At 45.8% G+C, this 14,003-nt stretch overlaps 1 protein-coding gene across 12 annotated transcripts; it reads right to left on the bottom strand.

Annotated features, from left to right (window-relative positions):
- Positions 1–10,461: 10,461 nt before the first annotated feature.
- On the bottom strand, positions 10,462–13,517 carry LOC125552688 (uncharacterized). 12 transcript variants are annotated; one of them, XR_015601573.1, is made up of 7 exons: positions 13,078–13,498; positions 12,379–12,414; positions 12,217–12,294; positions 12,019–12,120; positions 11,421–11,935; positions 11,179–11,343; positions 10,462–10,649 (listed from the first exon to the last, which is right to left on the bottom strand). XR_015601573.1 is itself a non-coding variant. In XM_048716331.2 (7 exons), the coding sequence occupies exons 1-7, from the start codon at positions 13,448–13,450 to the stop codon at positions 10,636–10,638; spliced, it is 939 nt and encodes a 312-aa protein (XP_048572288.1). In that variant the 5' UTR covers positions 13,451–13,517; the 3' UTR covers positions 10,462–10,635. The 12 variants fall into 12 exon arrangements, 10 of the variants coding, with proteins under 10 accessions (XP_048572288.1, XP_048572286.1, XP_087374973.1 ...); XR_015601572.1 differs by having other exon boundaries at positions 11,186–11,343; XM_048716331.2 differs by having other exon boundaries at positions 11,179–11,281; positions 12,379–12,448; positions 13,394–13,517.
- Between the last annotated feature and the right edge of the window lie 486 nt (positions 13,518–14,003).

Genomic DNA, 14,003 nt, shown 5'->3' with positions numbered 1-14,003 from the left:
CGGTTTGCTAGGAAAGGTGGGTTAGAGGCTGAACATGGAAAAATGGGAGGCATGATATAGCAAGTGGTAGGTATCGCGGCATAGCAATAGAGCAGACAACTAGCAAGCAAAGATAGAAGTGATTTCGAGGGTATGGTCATCTTGCCTGCAAAGTTCTCTAAGTTGACGAAAGCTTGATCCTCGTAAGCATACTCAATGGATTCCATGAACACGAACTCGTCTCCCGGCTCTACCCAAAGCAAGAACACAAGCAAAGGAAAACAACAATCAACCACGGTGCAATGCGCAAGCAACATGATGCAAAACATGACATGACATGCGGGTTGTGATGTGCAATGCGTATGCGTGCTCCGGAAGGGAAAGATTGAACCAGGCCTTAACTTGGCAAACCAAGAGTGCCGCTGGAAAGATGAGATGATTTCGGTCGAAATCGATATAAAGATCACCGTAATTGGATGCACGGTTTGCAAATGGCAAGCAAAACAATAATGGCACAATTCTGCGATTAACAGCACGATGCCATCTAGAATGTAACAAGAAACTAAGCTACGGCACACCAACATAACAACAAAGCACATGGCAGTGATCTACTCAAGATGCTTGATAAAATATGAACACTGAGCTATGGCTAAATCACACAATAGCAGGGTCAAACAAGCATGGCAAAAGGGCAAAAGATATCAGCATCACAGACTTAGTGAAAGTAACATGTCAGGAATTAACATGAGGAAGCAATGTTTAGAGCAAGATAACAACATGCTACAGGAATAGAACATAGCAATACAAGGCATGGCATGGATCAACGCAAAGAATATAACAAAAGTACCTTACTGACCATAAGCCAAAAGGGCACAGAAAATATGATGGCACCCATGTAAACATAGCAAGTTTCGTTAACAATTTCAGACTTAGCAGAAAACTGGGCATGGCAAAAACAGAATTATGAAGGCATGTTTGCGAGCTCGATTCACTCATCACAAGGCATTGCATGACAAGCTAAGCATACTACCAGAAAGAAGACATGATCATGAAGCCAAGCAAAGCAAGAACAAGTTTATAGCATGCTTGGATCAACTACAACAACCTTGGAAAAATTGATTAACACGTAAACAATCTGCCAGGAACATTTTATAGCAAAAGTAGAGCAAGATTGAGTCATGCTAGGGCACTCCATAAATGCAAAAAGGGACATGGATGGATATCGCACAACCATATGTCCAAATCATCCTTACTGAACATACTCAAAAGAAGCATGGATCTCTCTATAGCAACATGAATACATGGCATAAAAATAACAGCAGAGCAATGACTTAGTGAAATTCTAACTCCCTGAAATTAGCAATATCACGAGAGCTACTTTGCATGCTTGTGCTAGTCACCATGTTGATCACAAAAATACATGGCATACACCCCTGTAAAGATGGCATGGCATAGCCCAAAACACATGTAGAGCTCATGACCATATGCAGCACACAATAATCATGGCAAAAATGACAAATGCTCATAATCTGTTAAGAATCAGCACCTAACATTTTATAGCACTCTTGCATCAACAATTTGAGCATCAAGATGGACTCAAACAAGCATGTCACAATGGAAAAAAAATGAAGAGGACATCCCTATGAACAATTTTATATATTATGCACAAGAAACGAAGCTACGATGACAGAGTTATGGCATGATGAATAGTGCTTGAAAATGCAAAAAAAAATACTTGAGGAAATTTGAAGTCAACCCTAGGTTTCTCAGATCCAGATCCGGGCAGCGCGGTTTAGGAGGCTCGCCGGAGAAGGGGTTCGCCGGAGAAAACAACGCAGCGGCCGGAGTTGGAGGGGGGGTGCTCACCGGAGATGGACTGGGCGGCACCGCGGCGCGGTCCGACGCGAGCTCCGGCGTGGCGGCGAAGACGAACGGCGGCGTGGGGAGGCGGCGGCCGGCGGAGGAGGCGTGGGGCGGCGCGGCAAAGACGAACAGTGGCGAGGGGCAGCGGTGGCCGGCGGAGGAGGCGCGGGGCGGCGCGGCTCCTCGCACAGGGGCGCGGGCGGCGGAGAAATGCGGCGCTCGGGCGGCGGCGCGGGCGTGCCGCGGAGGCCCCGCACAGGCCGAGCGGGCCGGCGGCGGCTGGTGGGCGGCGCGGGACACGTGTCAGCCCCTGAGTGGCCGGGAAACGGTGGCGGACATGTCCGTCGGTGGCAAGGAAATGTCGGGCGGCGCGAGGGGAGCGGGACTAGGGTTTCATCTGCACGAATTTCGGAGGGGAGGCACCTATTTATACATAGAAGGAGCTAGGAAAGTCCAAATGAGGTGCGGTTTTCGGCCACGCGATCGTGATCTAACGACCGAGGGGATGGAGGGGGTTTGGATGGGTTATTGGGCCACTTTGAAGGGGTGTTGGGCTGCAACACACACGAGGCCTTTACGGTTCCCCGGTTAACCGTTGGAGTATCAAACGGACTCCAAATGGCACGAAACTTGACAGGCGGTCGACCGGTGGTGTACCAAGGCCACTTGGAAAATGTCGGTCCATTCCGAGAAAGTTTAACACCCGCACACGAAAAGATACAAAAGGGGGCGCCGGAGAATGTAGGAGTGTCGGATTGAGAAGCGGAGAACGGGGAAAATGCTCGGATGCATGAGACGAACACGTATGCAAATGTTATGCACATGATGACATTATATGAAATGCATGACATGGACAAAAAACAAAGTGAAGACAAAACCCTACCACGAAGGGAAACTCACAACACATCTCCGGAAAAGGCAAGAGTTGGAGTACAAATATGGAAAGTTGTATCCGGGGCGTTACACCGGCCATCTCTATGACGCGCCCAAGGGGGAGTCCTACTCCCAGCAGGAGTAGGTTCCCCCCTTTCCTAGTTGGAGTAGGAGAAGAAGGAAGAGGGAGAGAGAGGGAAGGAAATTAAGGGGGGCCGGCCCCCCACCCAATTCGGATCGGGCTTAGGAGGGCGCGCCCTCCACCTGGCCGCCTCCTCATCTCTCCCACTAAGGCCCATTGACTCCCCGAGGGGTTCCGGTAACCCCCCCCCCCCCCCCGGTACTCCGGTAAATGCCTGAACTCATCCGGAACCATTCTGATGTCCAAACATAGCCTTCCAATATATCGATCTTTATGTCTCGACCATTTCGAGACTCCTCGTGATGTCCGTGATCACATTTGGGACTCCGAACTACCTTCGGTACATCAAAACACATAAATTCATAATACCGATCGTCATCGAACGTTAAGCGTGCGGACCCTACGCGTTCGAGAACTATGTAGACATGACCGAGACTCACTTCCTGTCAATAACCAATAGCGGAACCTGGATGCTCATATTGGTTCCTACATATTCTACGAAGATCTTTATCGGTCAAACCGCATAACAACTGTCGGCGTTCTGGGAACGGGGGTCCCCAGACTTGCCTGCCGGCGGCCCACGGCGTGGCTCTGTGAGCGGGCCCGTACGGCCCATCTTCACAAGCAAGGACTCAAGACCCTCGCGAGGGGCCAAGCCTCGCGAGGCAGACGACAAAAGACCTCCTCAGGAGCAGCCTCTCCAGGCCGGCTCGCGAGGGGCGGAGAGATCAAGGCTAGGCAAACCTCACGAGGTTCCAATGACGTGAGCCATGACGACCAAGGCCAGGCGGGCGCCAGCGCGCATAGTGTCCTTGTTTCCTCTTTGGTGCTAAGGAGGCAAGCACAGACGCAGAGTACCGAGGCGTCAAGCAAAGGTTTCCATATCGGTGCAACGAGACCAAGACCAGAAGGATCGCAAGACGGAGGTCACCGTGGAGCCCAAGACGGCGTCACCACCAGAACCTTTAGTAGGCGAAGACTGCTTTTGTTAGGATAAGCTGTACTAGTTGTCCCCTTGCGAATTGGCCGTTGTTGGCTCCCTTCCCGCTCAATATTTGGGGAGAGGACCAGGGCCTCTATAAATAGGATTAGCCACCGCAGTAGGAGGCAACTCATCTTGGAGAGATCCGAACAACCACAAGTCCACCTAGCACAAGAACACCTCTCCTCGGGAGGATGTTCTTCCCCTTGTATTGTTCATCCTTAGCCCAAGAGGCAATCCACCACCACCACACTGGAGTAGGGTATTACACCAGAACGGTGGCCCGAACCGGTATAAATCTTGTGTCCTTTGTGTTGCGAGTTCGTCGAGTTAGCCCTTGAGATCTTAGCGAAGTTAGGACGTGGATCAGTAGGTGGATATCTTCGCCCGCACCCCAGTGTTCGAACCTTGAGATTTTTGCCGGAACCCATGATCCGACAACAACATACGTTGTTCCCTTTGTCATCGTTATGTTACTTGCACGAGATTCTGTTGGAGAACGCAGTATTTCAAAAAAATCCTATGATCACGCAAGATCTATCTAGGATATGCATAGCAACGAGAGGGGGGAGTATGTCTACGTACCCTCATAGACCGAAAACGGAAGCGTTGAGTAACGCGGTTGATGTAGTCGAACGTCTTCTTGATCCAACCAATCCAAGTACCGAAGGCACGGCACCTCCGCGATCTGCACACCTTCAGCTTGGTGACGTCCCTTGAATTCTTGATCCAGTTGAGGCCGAGGGAGATTTTTCTCAGCACGACGGCATGGTGACGGTGATGATGAAGTTACCGACGTAGGGCTTTGCCTAAGCACTACGACAATATGACCGAGGTGGAAAACTATGGAGGGAGGCACCGTACATGGCTAAGACAAATCTTGGAGTGCCTTTGGGTGCCCCCTGCCCACATATATAAAGGAGGGGGAAAGAGGAGGCCGGCCTAAGAGGGGCACGCCTATAGGGGGAGTCCAACTCGGATTCCCAATCCTAGTTGGAGTCCCCTTCCTTTTCCAAGAGGGGAGATAGGGAAGGAGTAGGAGAGGGAGAAGGAAAGTGAGGGAGGTGTCGCCCCCTCCCTAGTCCAATTCAAACTTGCCATGGGGGGCGCATGGCCACCCCTTGAGGCCCTTCTCTCCTTTCCCGTATGGCCCATTAAGGCCCACTACTTCCCCCGACGAATTCTCGTAACACTCCGGTACTTGGAAAAATACCTGAATCACTCGGAACCTTTCCGATGTCCGAATATAGCCTTCCAATATATCGACCTTTACGTCTCGACCATTTCGAGAATCCCAGTCATGTTCATGATCTCATCTGGCACTCTGAACAACCTTCGGTACATCAAATCACATAACTCATAATACAAATCGTCATCGAACGTTAAGCGTGCGAACCCTACGGGTTCAAGAACTATGTAGACATGACCGAGACACATCTCTGGTCAATAACCAATAGCGGAACCTGGATGCTCATATTGGCTCCTACATATTCTACGAAGATCTTTATCGGTCAACCCGCATAACAACATACGTTGTTCCCTTTGTCATCGGTATGTTACTTGCCCGAGATTCGATCGTCGGTATCCTCATACATAGTTCAATCTCATTACAGCAAGTCTGTTTACTCATTCCGTAATGCATCATCCTGTAACTAACTCTTTAGTCACATTGCTTGCAAGGCTTATAGTGATGAGCATTACCGAGAGGGCCCAGAGATACCTCTCCGACAATCGGAGTGACAAATCCTAATCTCGATCTGTGCCAACTCAACAAACACCATCGGAGACACCTGTAGAGCATCTTTATAATCACCCAGTTACGTTGTGACGTTTGATAGCACACTAAGTGTTCCTCTGGTATTCGGGAGTTGCATAATCCCATAGTTATAGGAACATGTATAAGTCATGAAGAAAGCAATAGCAACAAACTAAACGATCATAGTGCTAAGCTAACGGATGGGACTTGTCCATCACATCATTCTCTAATGATGTGATCCCATTCATCAAATGACAACTCAAGTCTATGGCTAGGAAACTTAACCATCTTTGATTAACGAGCTAGTCAAGTAGAGGCATACTAGGGACACTCTGTTTGTCTATGTATTCACACATGTATTAAGTTTCCGGTTAATACAATTTTAGAATGAATAGTAAACATTTATCATGATATAAGGAAATATAAATAACAACTTTATTATTGCCTCTAGGGCATATTTCCTTCAGATTCGATTGTCAGTATCTCAATACCTAGTTCAATCTCGTTACTGGCAAGTCTCTTTACTCATTCCATAATGCATCATCTCGTAACTAGTCACATTGCTTGCAAGGCTTATAGTGATGTGCATTATCGAGAGGGCCCAGAGATACCCTCCGACAATCAGAGTGACAAATTCTAATCTCAATCTATGACAACTCAACAAACACCAGTGGAGACACCTGTAGAGCATCTTTATAATCACCTAGTTACGCTGTGACATTTTATAGCACAGTAAGTGTTCCTCCGATATTCGGGAGTTGCATAATCTCATAGTCATAGGAACATGTATAAGTTACGAAGAAAGAAATAGTGACAAACTAAACAATCTTAGTGCTAAGCTAACGGATGGGTCAAGTCTATCACATCATTCTCTAATGATGTGATCCCGTTCATCAAATTACAACTCTTGTCCATGGCTAGGAAGCTTAAACATCTTTGATTAACGAGCTAGTCAAGTAGAGGCATGCTAGTGACACTCTGTTTGTCTATGTATTCACACATGTACTAAGTTTCCGGATAATACAATTCTAGCATGAATAATAAACGTTTATCATGATATAAGGAAATATAAATAACAACTTTATTATTGCCTCTAGGGCATATTTCCTTCAGTCTCCCACTTGCACTACAGTCAATAATCTAGATTACATTGTAATGATTCTAAAACCCATGGAGTCTTGGTGCTGATCATGTTTTGCTCGTGAGAGAGGCCTAGTCAACGGGTCTGCAACATTTAGATCCGTGTGTATCTTGCAAATTTCTATATCTCCCTCCTTGACTTGATCGCGGGTGGAATTGAAGCGTCTCTTGATGTGCTTGGTTCTCTTGTGAAATCTGGATTCCTTTGCCAAGGCAATTGCACCAGTATTGTCACAAAAGATTTTCATTGGACTTGATGCACTAGGTATGACACCTAGATCAGATATGAACTCCTTCATCCACACTCCTTCATTTGCTGCTTCCGAAGCAGCTATGTACTCCGCTTCACACGTAGATCCCGCCACGACGCTCTGGTTGGAACTTCACCAACTGACAGCTCCACCATTCAATAAAAAGACATATCCGGTTTGTGACTTAGAGTCATCTGGATCAGTGTCAAAGCTTGCATCGACATAACCGTTTACGACGAGCTATTTGTCACCTCCATAAACGAGAAACATATCCTTAGTCCTTTTTAGGTATTTCAGGATGTTCTTGACTGTTGTCCAGTGATCCACTCCTGGATTACATTGGTACCTCCCTGCTAAACTAATAGCAAGGCACACATCAGGTATGGTACACAGCATTGCATACATGATAGAACCTATGGCTAAAGCATAGGGAATGACTTTCATTTTCCTCTCTATCTTCTGCAGTGGTCGGGCATTGAGACTGACTCAACTTCACACCTTGTAACAAAGGCAATAACCCTTTCTTTGCTTGATCCATTTTGAACTTCTTCAAAACTTTATCATGGTATGTGGTTTGTGAAAGTCCAATTAAGCGTCTTGATCTATCTCTATAGATCTTGATGCCTAATATATAAGCAGCTTCACCAAGGTCTTTCATTGAAAAATTCTTATTCAAGTATCCTTTTATGCTATTCAGAAATTCAGTATCATTTCCGATCAACAATATGTCATCCACATATAATATCAGAAATGCTACAGAGCACCCACTCACTTTCTTGTAAATACAGGATTCTCCAAAAGTCTGTATAAAACCATATGCTTTGATCACGCTATCAAAGCGTATATTCCAACTCCGAGAGGCTTGCACCGGTCCATAAATGGATCGCTGGAGCTTGCACACTTTGTTAGCACCTTTTGGATCGACAAAACCTTCTGGTTGCATCATATACAACTCTTCTTTAAGATATCCATTAAGGAATGCAGTTTTGACATCCATTTGCCAAATTTCATAATCATAAAATGCGGTAATTATTAACATGATTCGGACGGACTTAAGCATCGCTACAGGTGAGAAGGTCTCATCATAGTCAACTCCTTGAATTTGTCGAAAACCTTTCGCAACAAATCGAGCTTTGTAGACAGTAATGTTACTGTCAGCGTTAGTCTACTTCTTGAAGATCCATTTATTCTCTATGGCTTGTCGATCATCGGGCAAGTCAACCAAAGTCCACACTTTGTTTTCATACATGGATCCTGTTGGGGATACTTTCTACCAGTATGACCCGCCCAGGAGGGGCCGGGTCAGCCCTAATGGCGGGTTACATAAGAAGCCCAATATACAGTCAAGATAATAGTTTATTAAACATATAGAAAGCCCAAGGGCCTCGGGTCGGCTTAAGGCCCGTTATTGTAAATCGCCATATGGATGGCAAATACTTGTACAGAAAGGCATGTAAAGAAAGTCACTGAGCCGGACATGATTATGAGCCGGCCGGGACTCTGTAGGCCACCTAGCGTCAACCCGTGTATATAAGGGAACGACCCGGTGGCGGTTTAGGGCAAGAGACAACAAGTCGAGAACCCAGCCGGCGAGTTGAGCCTCTTGGAGATCGAAACCTCAGCAATACCAATCACAACTAGACGTAGGCTTTTACCTTCATCGTAAGGGGCCGAACTAGTATAAAACTCTCTCGTGTCCTTTGTCCCGATTAACCCCTTTAAGCTTCCGAGTGCGATGGCCCTACAACTAAGTCCTTGCTCTAGGACATCTGCCGTGTCAACTCCACGACAGTTGGCGCCCACTGTGGGGCCCGCACACGGTGGATTTGAGTTCTTAAAGGGCAACTTCAAAGGGCTCAAAGGATCGTTGTGGGCCGGATGACCAAGAGTCGTCACGGCAAACTCTACATCGACGACGAAGGCTGGGGCCCCGAGGCCGGCTCGATCGAGTACGGGTACCGGGTCCCCTTCGGCAGAATTCATGTCTTCATCGGCCGGATCGGCGAGTCAGGTCCTGAGCCGGACGTCCACACTAACCTCATCGAAACGGCTCAGCACGCCGGGTCAGCCCGTGTTCAATCCGTTGTGAAGCATGCTTTCGTGGGCTGCGTCCATGGCGGTGACTACTCCGAAGGATCGATGGAAGGCGGGGAGATGGCCATCTGCTCTGATACTGCATCATTAACAGGTGAGACAGACTCATTGTATCAACTGCAAGACGGCATGCTCGGGGGCTGTTCCGATGGCAGTAGTATTCCGGACCCCCTTGAGCCGCCGAATTGGGCCGGAGTCTTTATGGCAGGGACACAGCCCAGGCAGAACTCCACCGCAGCGACACCGGCGGCCACCGGGTCGGCAGCTACCGGGTCAGGAGACCCCGCGTGCCCCCGGCTCAGGTTCTCATGGACCTCATGGATAAACTGACGACTCTGTTAACCGCTGCGGTAGAGCCGGCGGAGAAAGCCCACCATGACGCGGAGGTGGCACGCGTGTGGGAGGAGATGGTGCAAGCTAAGGAAAATCTAGCCGTGGAGGAAACCCGGATGGCAGCGGAACGAGCAGCTTTGGATGCTCATGCTCAGCAGCTTCAAGCAGAAACCTTCCGACTCTCGGTAGATCTTAATGCATCAAACGAGGTCATGAGGAGGAGGCGCCAGAAAGCTCAGTCACGTCTGCCTCTAACGCTGGATCCAAGGAATCTGTTCCATACACCCGGAGCTGGAGGGAGCCACTACAAGAATCCGGGTCTATTGCAACAAAATCATTCGTCGCAATAAGTGCCCAATTGTCGCAGTAGGTACCTATTGCCACAACATGATGTTTGTTGCCAGCCGTTGCGACAGGACACATGGTAATAGGTTATTGCCACAAAAAATAAACGTGGCAAGAAAGTGTGCTATTGCAACAACCATGCGACAAACTGCCACATTTTACCTCATGGCAGCTCGCATTTTTATGCCACAATTTTGTTTGTGGCGATAGCTTAATGCAACAGGTGCTAAATCGTGCCGGGATTTGTGGCAATAACCTATGCCAACAACTCTTTTCTCGTGGCGCATGCTCATTCGTGGTAATAGTCAATTGTGGCAATACCAAGGCCACGACTCTCCGGACGTGGTGATACTAAAATTGCAGCATAATCATTTTGGTGGTGATAAATAGTTGTCACAACAGACAAGACATTTGTGGTGAGAGGCTGTTGCGACAATACAGACTTTTCGTGGCGAAAGGACTATTCCAACAAAACTGAATTGGTGGCGACAAGTAGTTATCTCAATGGACTGCCTGTTTGTAGTGATAAGTTATTGCAATAATATAAAGTGTACTGTCGCAATAGCCTAGTGCAACAAAATAGGTCGGTGTGGCAACTAAGATTTGATGCAACGCAACATTCTTCATTGTGCCACCATGTTCCAACCAGAAATAGGTTGTGGCAATAGCCTATTGCAACCAAAAAAAATATACATGCATTCAATTACATGATTCAGATAATACATATATGATGTACATTCATACAATATCAATATTTGCATAGCCAATATCCATCAAATGAAACTGAAATATAATTTAGCACACATTCAACATACTGAATGTGCCAACCTAATTAAGAGTGAAGAGTAAATTGTCCATGGTCTAGAGTACATTCTAGTTAATCTTTGGATCCTGCAATGAAGAAATCAAAATTTTAGTTAGCTCAAGTTAACTGAAAATAGAAAATAATTAGTCAAGAAAGAAAGAAACAACACAACGACTAATTAGCATAAAGATATAACCATTGTCATGACAATTGTATAATTACTATATTCATGCATGCATAGTACATTTCTGCCCAATTGTTATGACTACAACAACTAGCAAGAAAATGCTTGTGCCTGATGTACCACTCCATTAACAATCAGGTGCTATGCAAAAAGAATTGGATAATTTCACAAAAGAATTTGTAGTTCAAACACTAGAATAATTACCTAAATAAATTAATAAAACATCTAAACTTCTCCGAAACACCTACATGCTGGCGCAAGTTCACAATTACTAATGGTGAGAAAACTGTTCTATTTCTGGCTTCCCTACTTTATGTGCTTCAACAACAACAAAATACAGTAGTGCAAGCAAGCAGACAATTGCACATTATGAATGCTATTTGCATATCAAATAAAGGTCAACATGAAGACAAACCAAGCTTGTGACTTACCACTTACCATTGCTCGAAACATTCGAATTGTTGCAGCTTGTATGAGCGTATTGGGAGCAATTACATTGTGCCTTGTACCTAGAGTCCCAGTAGTACTAGCGGTCTGTAAAAGAGCATTTTGCAAGTTTGGATTACTAATTCTTTGTTAGTCCTTTTCTTATTCATCTGCAAATAGAAGTGCACTTTTAGCAATGAAGAAAGCAAAATAAATCTTACAAATTTGCAAGCATATGACTAATCACCTGATGTGTTTGTGTATGTTGGGATAACTGTGCAAACTTTGCCATCATGTTTTTCTCAAATTTCAATGTTGATCTTCGCTCCTCTTCCAACAATCTTTCCATATCAGCATGCTCTTCTTTTAAGCTCTCCTCAAGGTTTTCTCTCTCAGCACGCTCGAAGTTAATCCTCTCTTGTGTGCTTTCACGTTCAGCTTGTAATTGATCTTGTAATTCGGTGACCTGATGGCTGAGCTCAGAGTTTACCTTTTGGATCTCTGCTGTAGCACGTGCTTGCTCTTCAAATTGTGATTTAATCCTTTTCAGAACCACTTGGTGGTTTGGCCATGTATCCATACCCATGAGGCTGTGATGAGTTGCATTGCGGAGTGCCTTTCTATGCGGTCTGGAAAATATTGCTTCTATGTTCACTGGAAACTGGACCTTCAGTTTCATTTTCTTTGTTTTGAACCTCTTTAAATGCTTTGTCCTAAATACGAAAAGTACACCTCGCCCTTTCTTATTCTGTCCATCACTTTCTACAAACCAAACCATACAAGAATTATTGCAGTAATCAGTATTACATTGTAAGAAACAAGGACACAAATATTAAAAAAAATACCATTCCATAGTTGTGCACGGTTGCGGCGAGCATGGGATGGCCATTCATCCAGTGCACACATGTCATTAGCAGCTACATGAGTACCAAGTTGTTCTTGAGTTCCTGTAAAAGAATTAACAGTTTTGAAGATTAAGCGATCCAGGATTTTCCGTATTATAGCAAATGTTAGAGGTAGCTTAAATGTCATAAACATTTGACCAGATCTGTGTTGTCCATATTGGTTTTTGTAGGACGTTATACTTTCCATCCTTGTTATGAGAACATATCCTTTCTTTACTGAACACAAAAACAAGTAAGGGACTTAGCATTATCAATTTGCACCATTTAGATAAGTGATTAAGATTTAAGGATGTTGTGTACCTTGCAGAAAGGAGTAATGTGCATCATCTCTTTCCTCTGTAGCGAGCAAGTTGTGTACCTTGCAGAAAGGCTTAAAAGATTAAATGAAATCAGATTGTGTTATACCGTGCGGAACAGGAGCATGCAAAACAGAAGTCTTTTAGCATAGCATATGTCTATGATTTTGATTTAGAAATTAAAAGCTAGGCGTTAAAGATCAAAGCAGAGCACATATAATCAAGTCTATACTGAAGCTCTGAAGCATAGACATGACACACCAATTAGCATCCTGACAAGGCTACTCCCAAATGCATACACATGCAGTAATCTAGCCTGAATGTGGTAAGCAAACTACTAGTAGTCTACTACCATGGTTAAATAAGCAGAATGTGGCAGTATGCTTCAGTCTTGCCTGAATGTGGTATGCTTCAGAAAACTTGGTAAGAACAATACAGGCACATTCTGGAACAGTAATAGCACACACAATTCCACCCAGGGGCGGCGCTAGGGGTATTCTTGGGTCTTCATGTGCATACCCATGATTTTTACAAAAACAGTGTTGATTTTGGTAAAACAGTGACAATTTCTGAAAAACAACAATGATTTTGGCAAAATGAATACACATGAATACCCAGAAGCAAATTCCTGGAGCCGCCACTAATTCCACCATTAGACTAGGCACCATCAGACTACGCATAACACTCCAAAATACAGAAATACCGGAGTCGTGGTTGTGGTCCCGGCCGCCGGGCATGGCCGTGGTCGTCGTGGCCGAGGCCGTGGACGGCATCGACGACAGCAGGTCGACCGTCTCCCATCTCGGCGTGTGCGCCGCCGCCACCGCCGGCGAGGGAGCATGTGGCATCTCGGGGGTTGTTGTAGTACGAAGGCGAGGCGGGCTATTGCATCCCGGCGGCCATGCCGGAGGCGAGACCGAGGAGTGCTGCACGGCGGCCGGCGGCGTGGTAGTTCTACGATGGAAAGGGGGCGCTGCGCTGCACATCTACGAGGAGGAGATTTGGGACAAAGGAAAAACCTGATAGACTGTATGTTCGATGGATTCCGTTGTGATCCGCGGTGTCGACGCCGTCATGACGCCGTGAGGAGGGAGGAACCGGAACGAGAGAGCTCAGACCCAATCTTCACGATATGGTGAAGAGAAATAATCGGGGGTACTTATGAGGGGTGTTTAGCGGGGAGGTTAAGATTTTTTTGGCGCAAGACACGACCAAATTATTTGGTGCGAAATTAAAAAAATTGAAGGGAAACTCAGGGCTTTAGCAGAAAGGTTAACATTATTTCCATAGAGCAGAGTACATGCTTAATTATTATTTTAGAAAGTAATTTTTAAGAGAACATTTAGAATAGTGAAATAAATTAGGAAAAAGATCGAATCAATATGGAATATAGCTGGTGCTGAAAATAATATTACTAAAATTTGTTCATTAAAAGGTTATTTCGCTGACTGGCCGAGATAGATGTCCTCGTCGTTGGCAATCGTACATGACAGTTGTCATGGCGGGGAGACTACGCAGTCAACACAAAAACAACAGACGAGGCACCGAGCCGGCAAGGCTAATGGAGGTGGTGTGTGCTACACTCATTGACAGAAACCTCATATCACCCTCACTTTAAAACTATTGTGT

Source organism: Triticum urartu, chromosome 4A, assembly GCF_056163025.1.
Source record: "Triticum urartu cultivar PI428250 chromosome 4A, HENAU_Tu73, whole genome shotgun sequence".
NCBI lineage: Eukaryota > Viridiplantae > Streptophyta > Magnoliopsida > Poales > Poaceae > Triticum > Triticum urartu.
This window is presented reverse-complemented; position numbering and strand designations above follow the sequence as displayed.

Excerpts from the sequence above, each read along its gene's own strand:
- LOC125552688 (XM_048716322.2), bottom strand. The coding sequence starts at position 13,360 with ATGTGCAGCGCAGCGCCCCCTTTCCATCGTAGAACTACCACGCCGCCG. Across the intron at positions 12,121-12,216 it reads ATATGGACAACACAGATCTG|GAACTCAAGAACAACTTGGT; the intron begins GTCAAATGTTTA and ends ATTCTTTTACAG. Across the intron at positions 11,282-11,420 it reads AACATACACAAACACATCAG|ACCGCTAGTACTACTGGGAC; the intron begins GTGATTAGTCAT and ends GCTCTTTTACAG.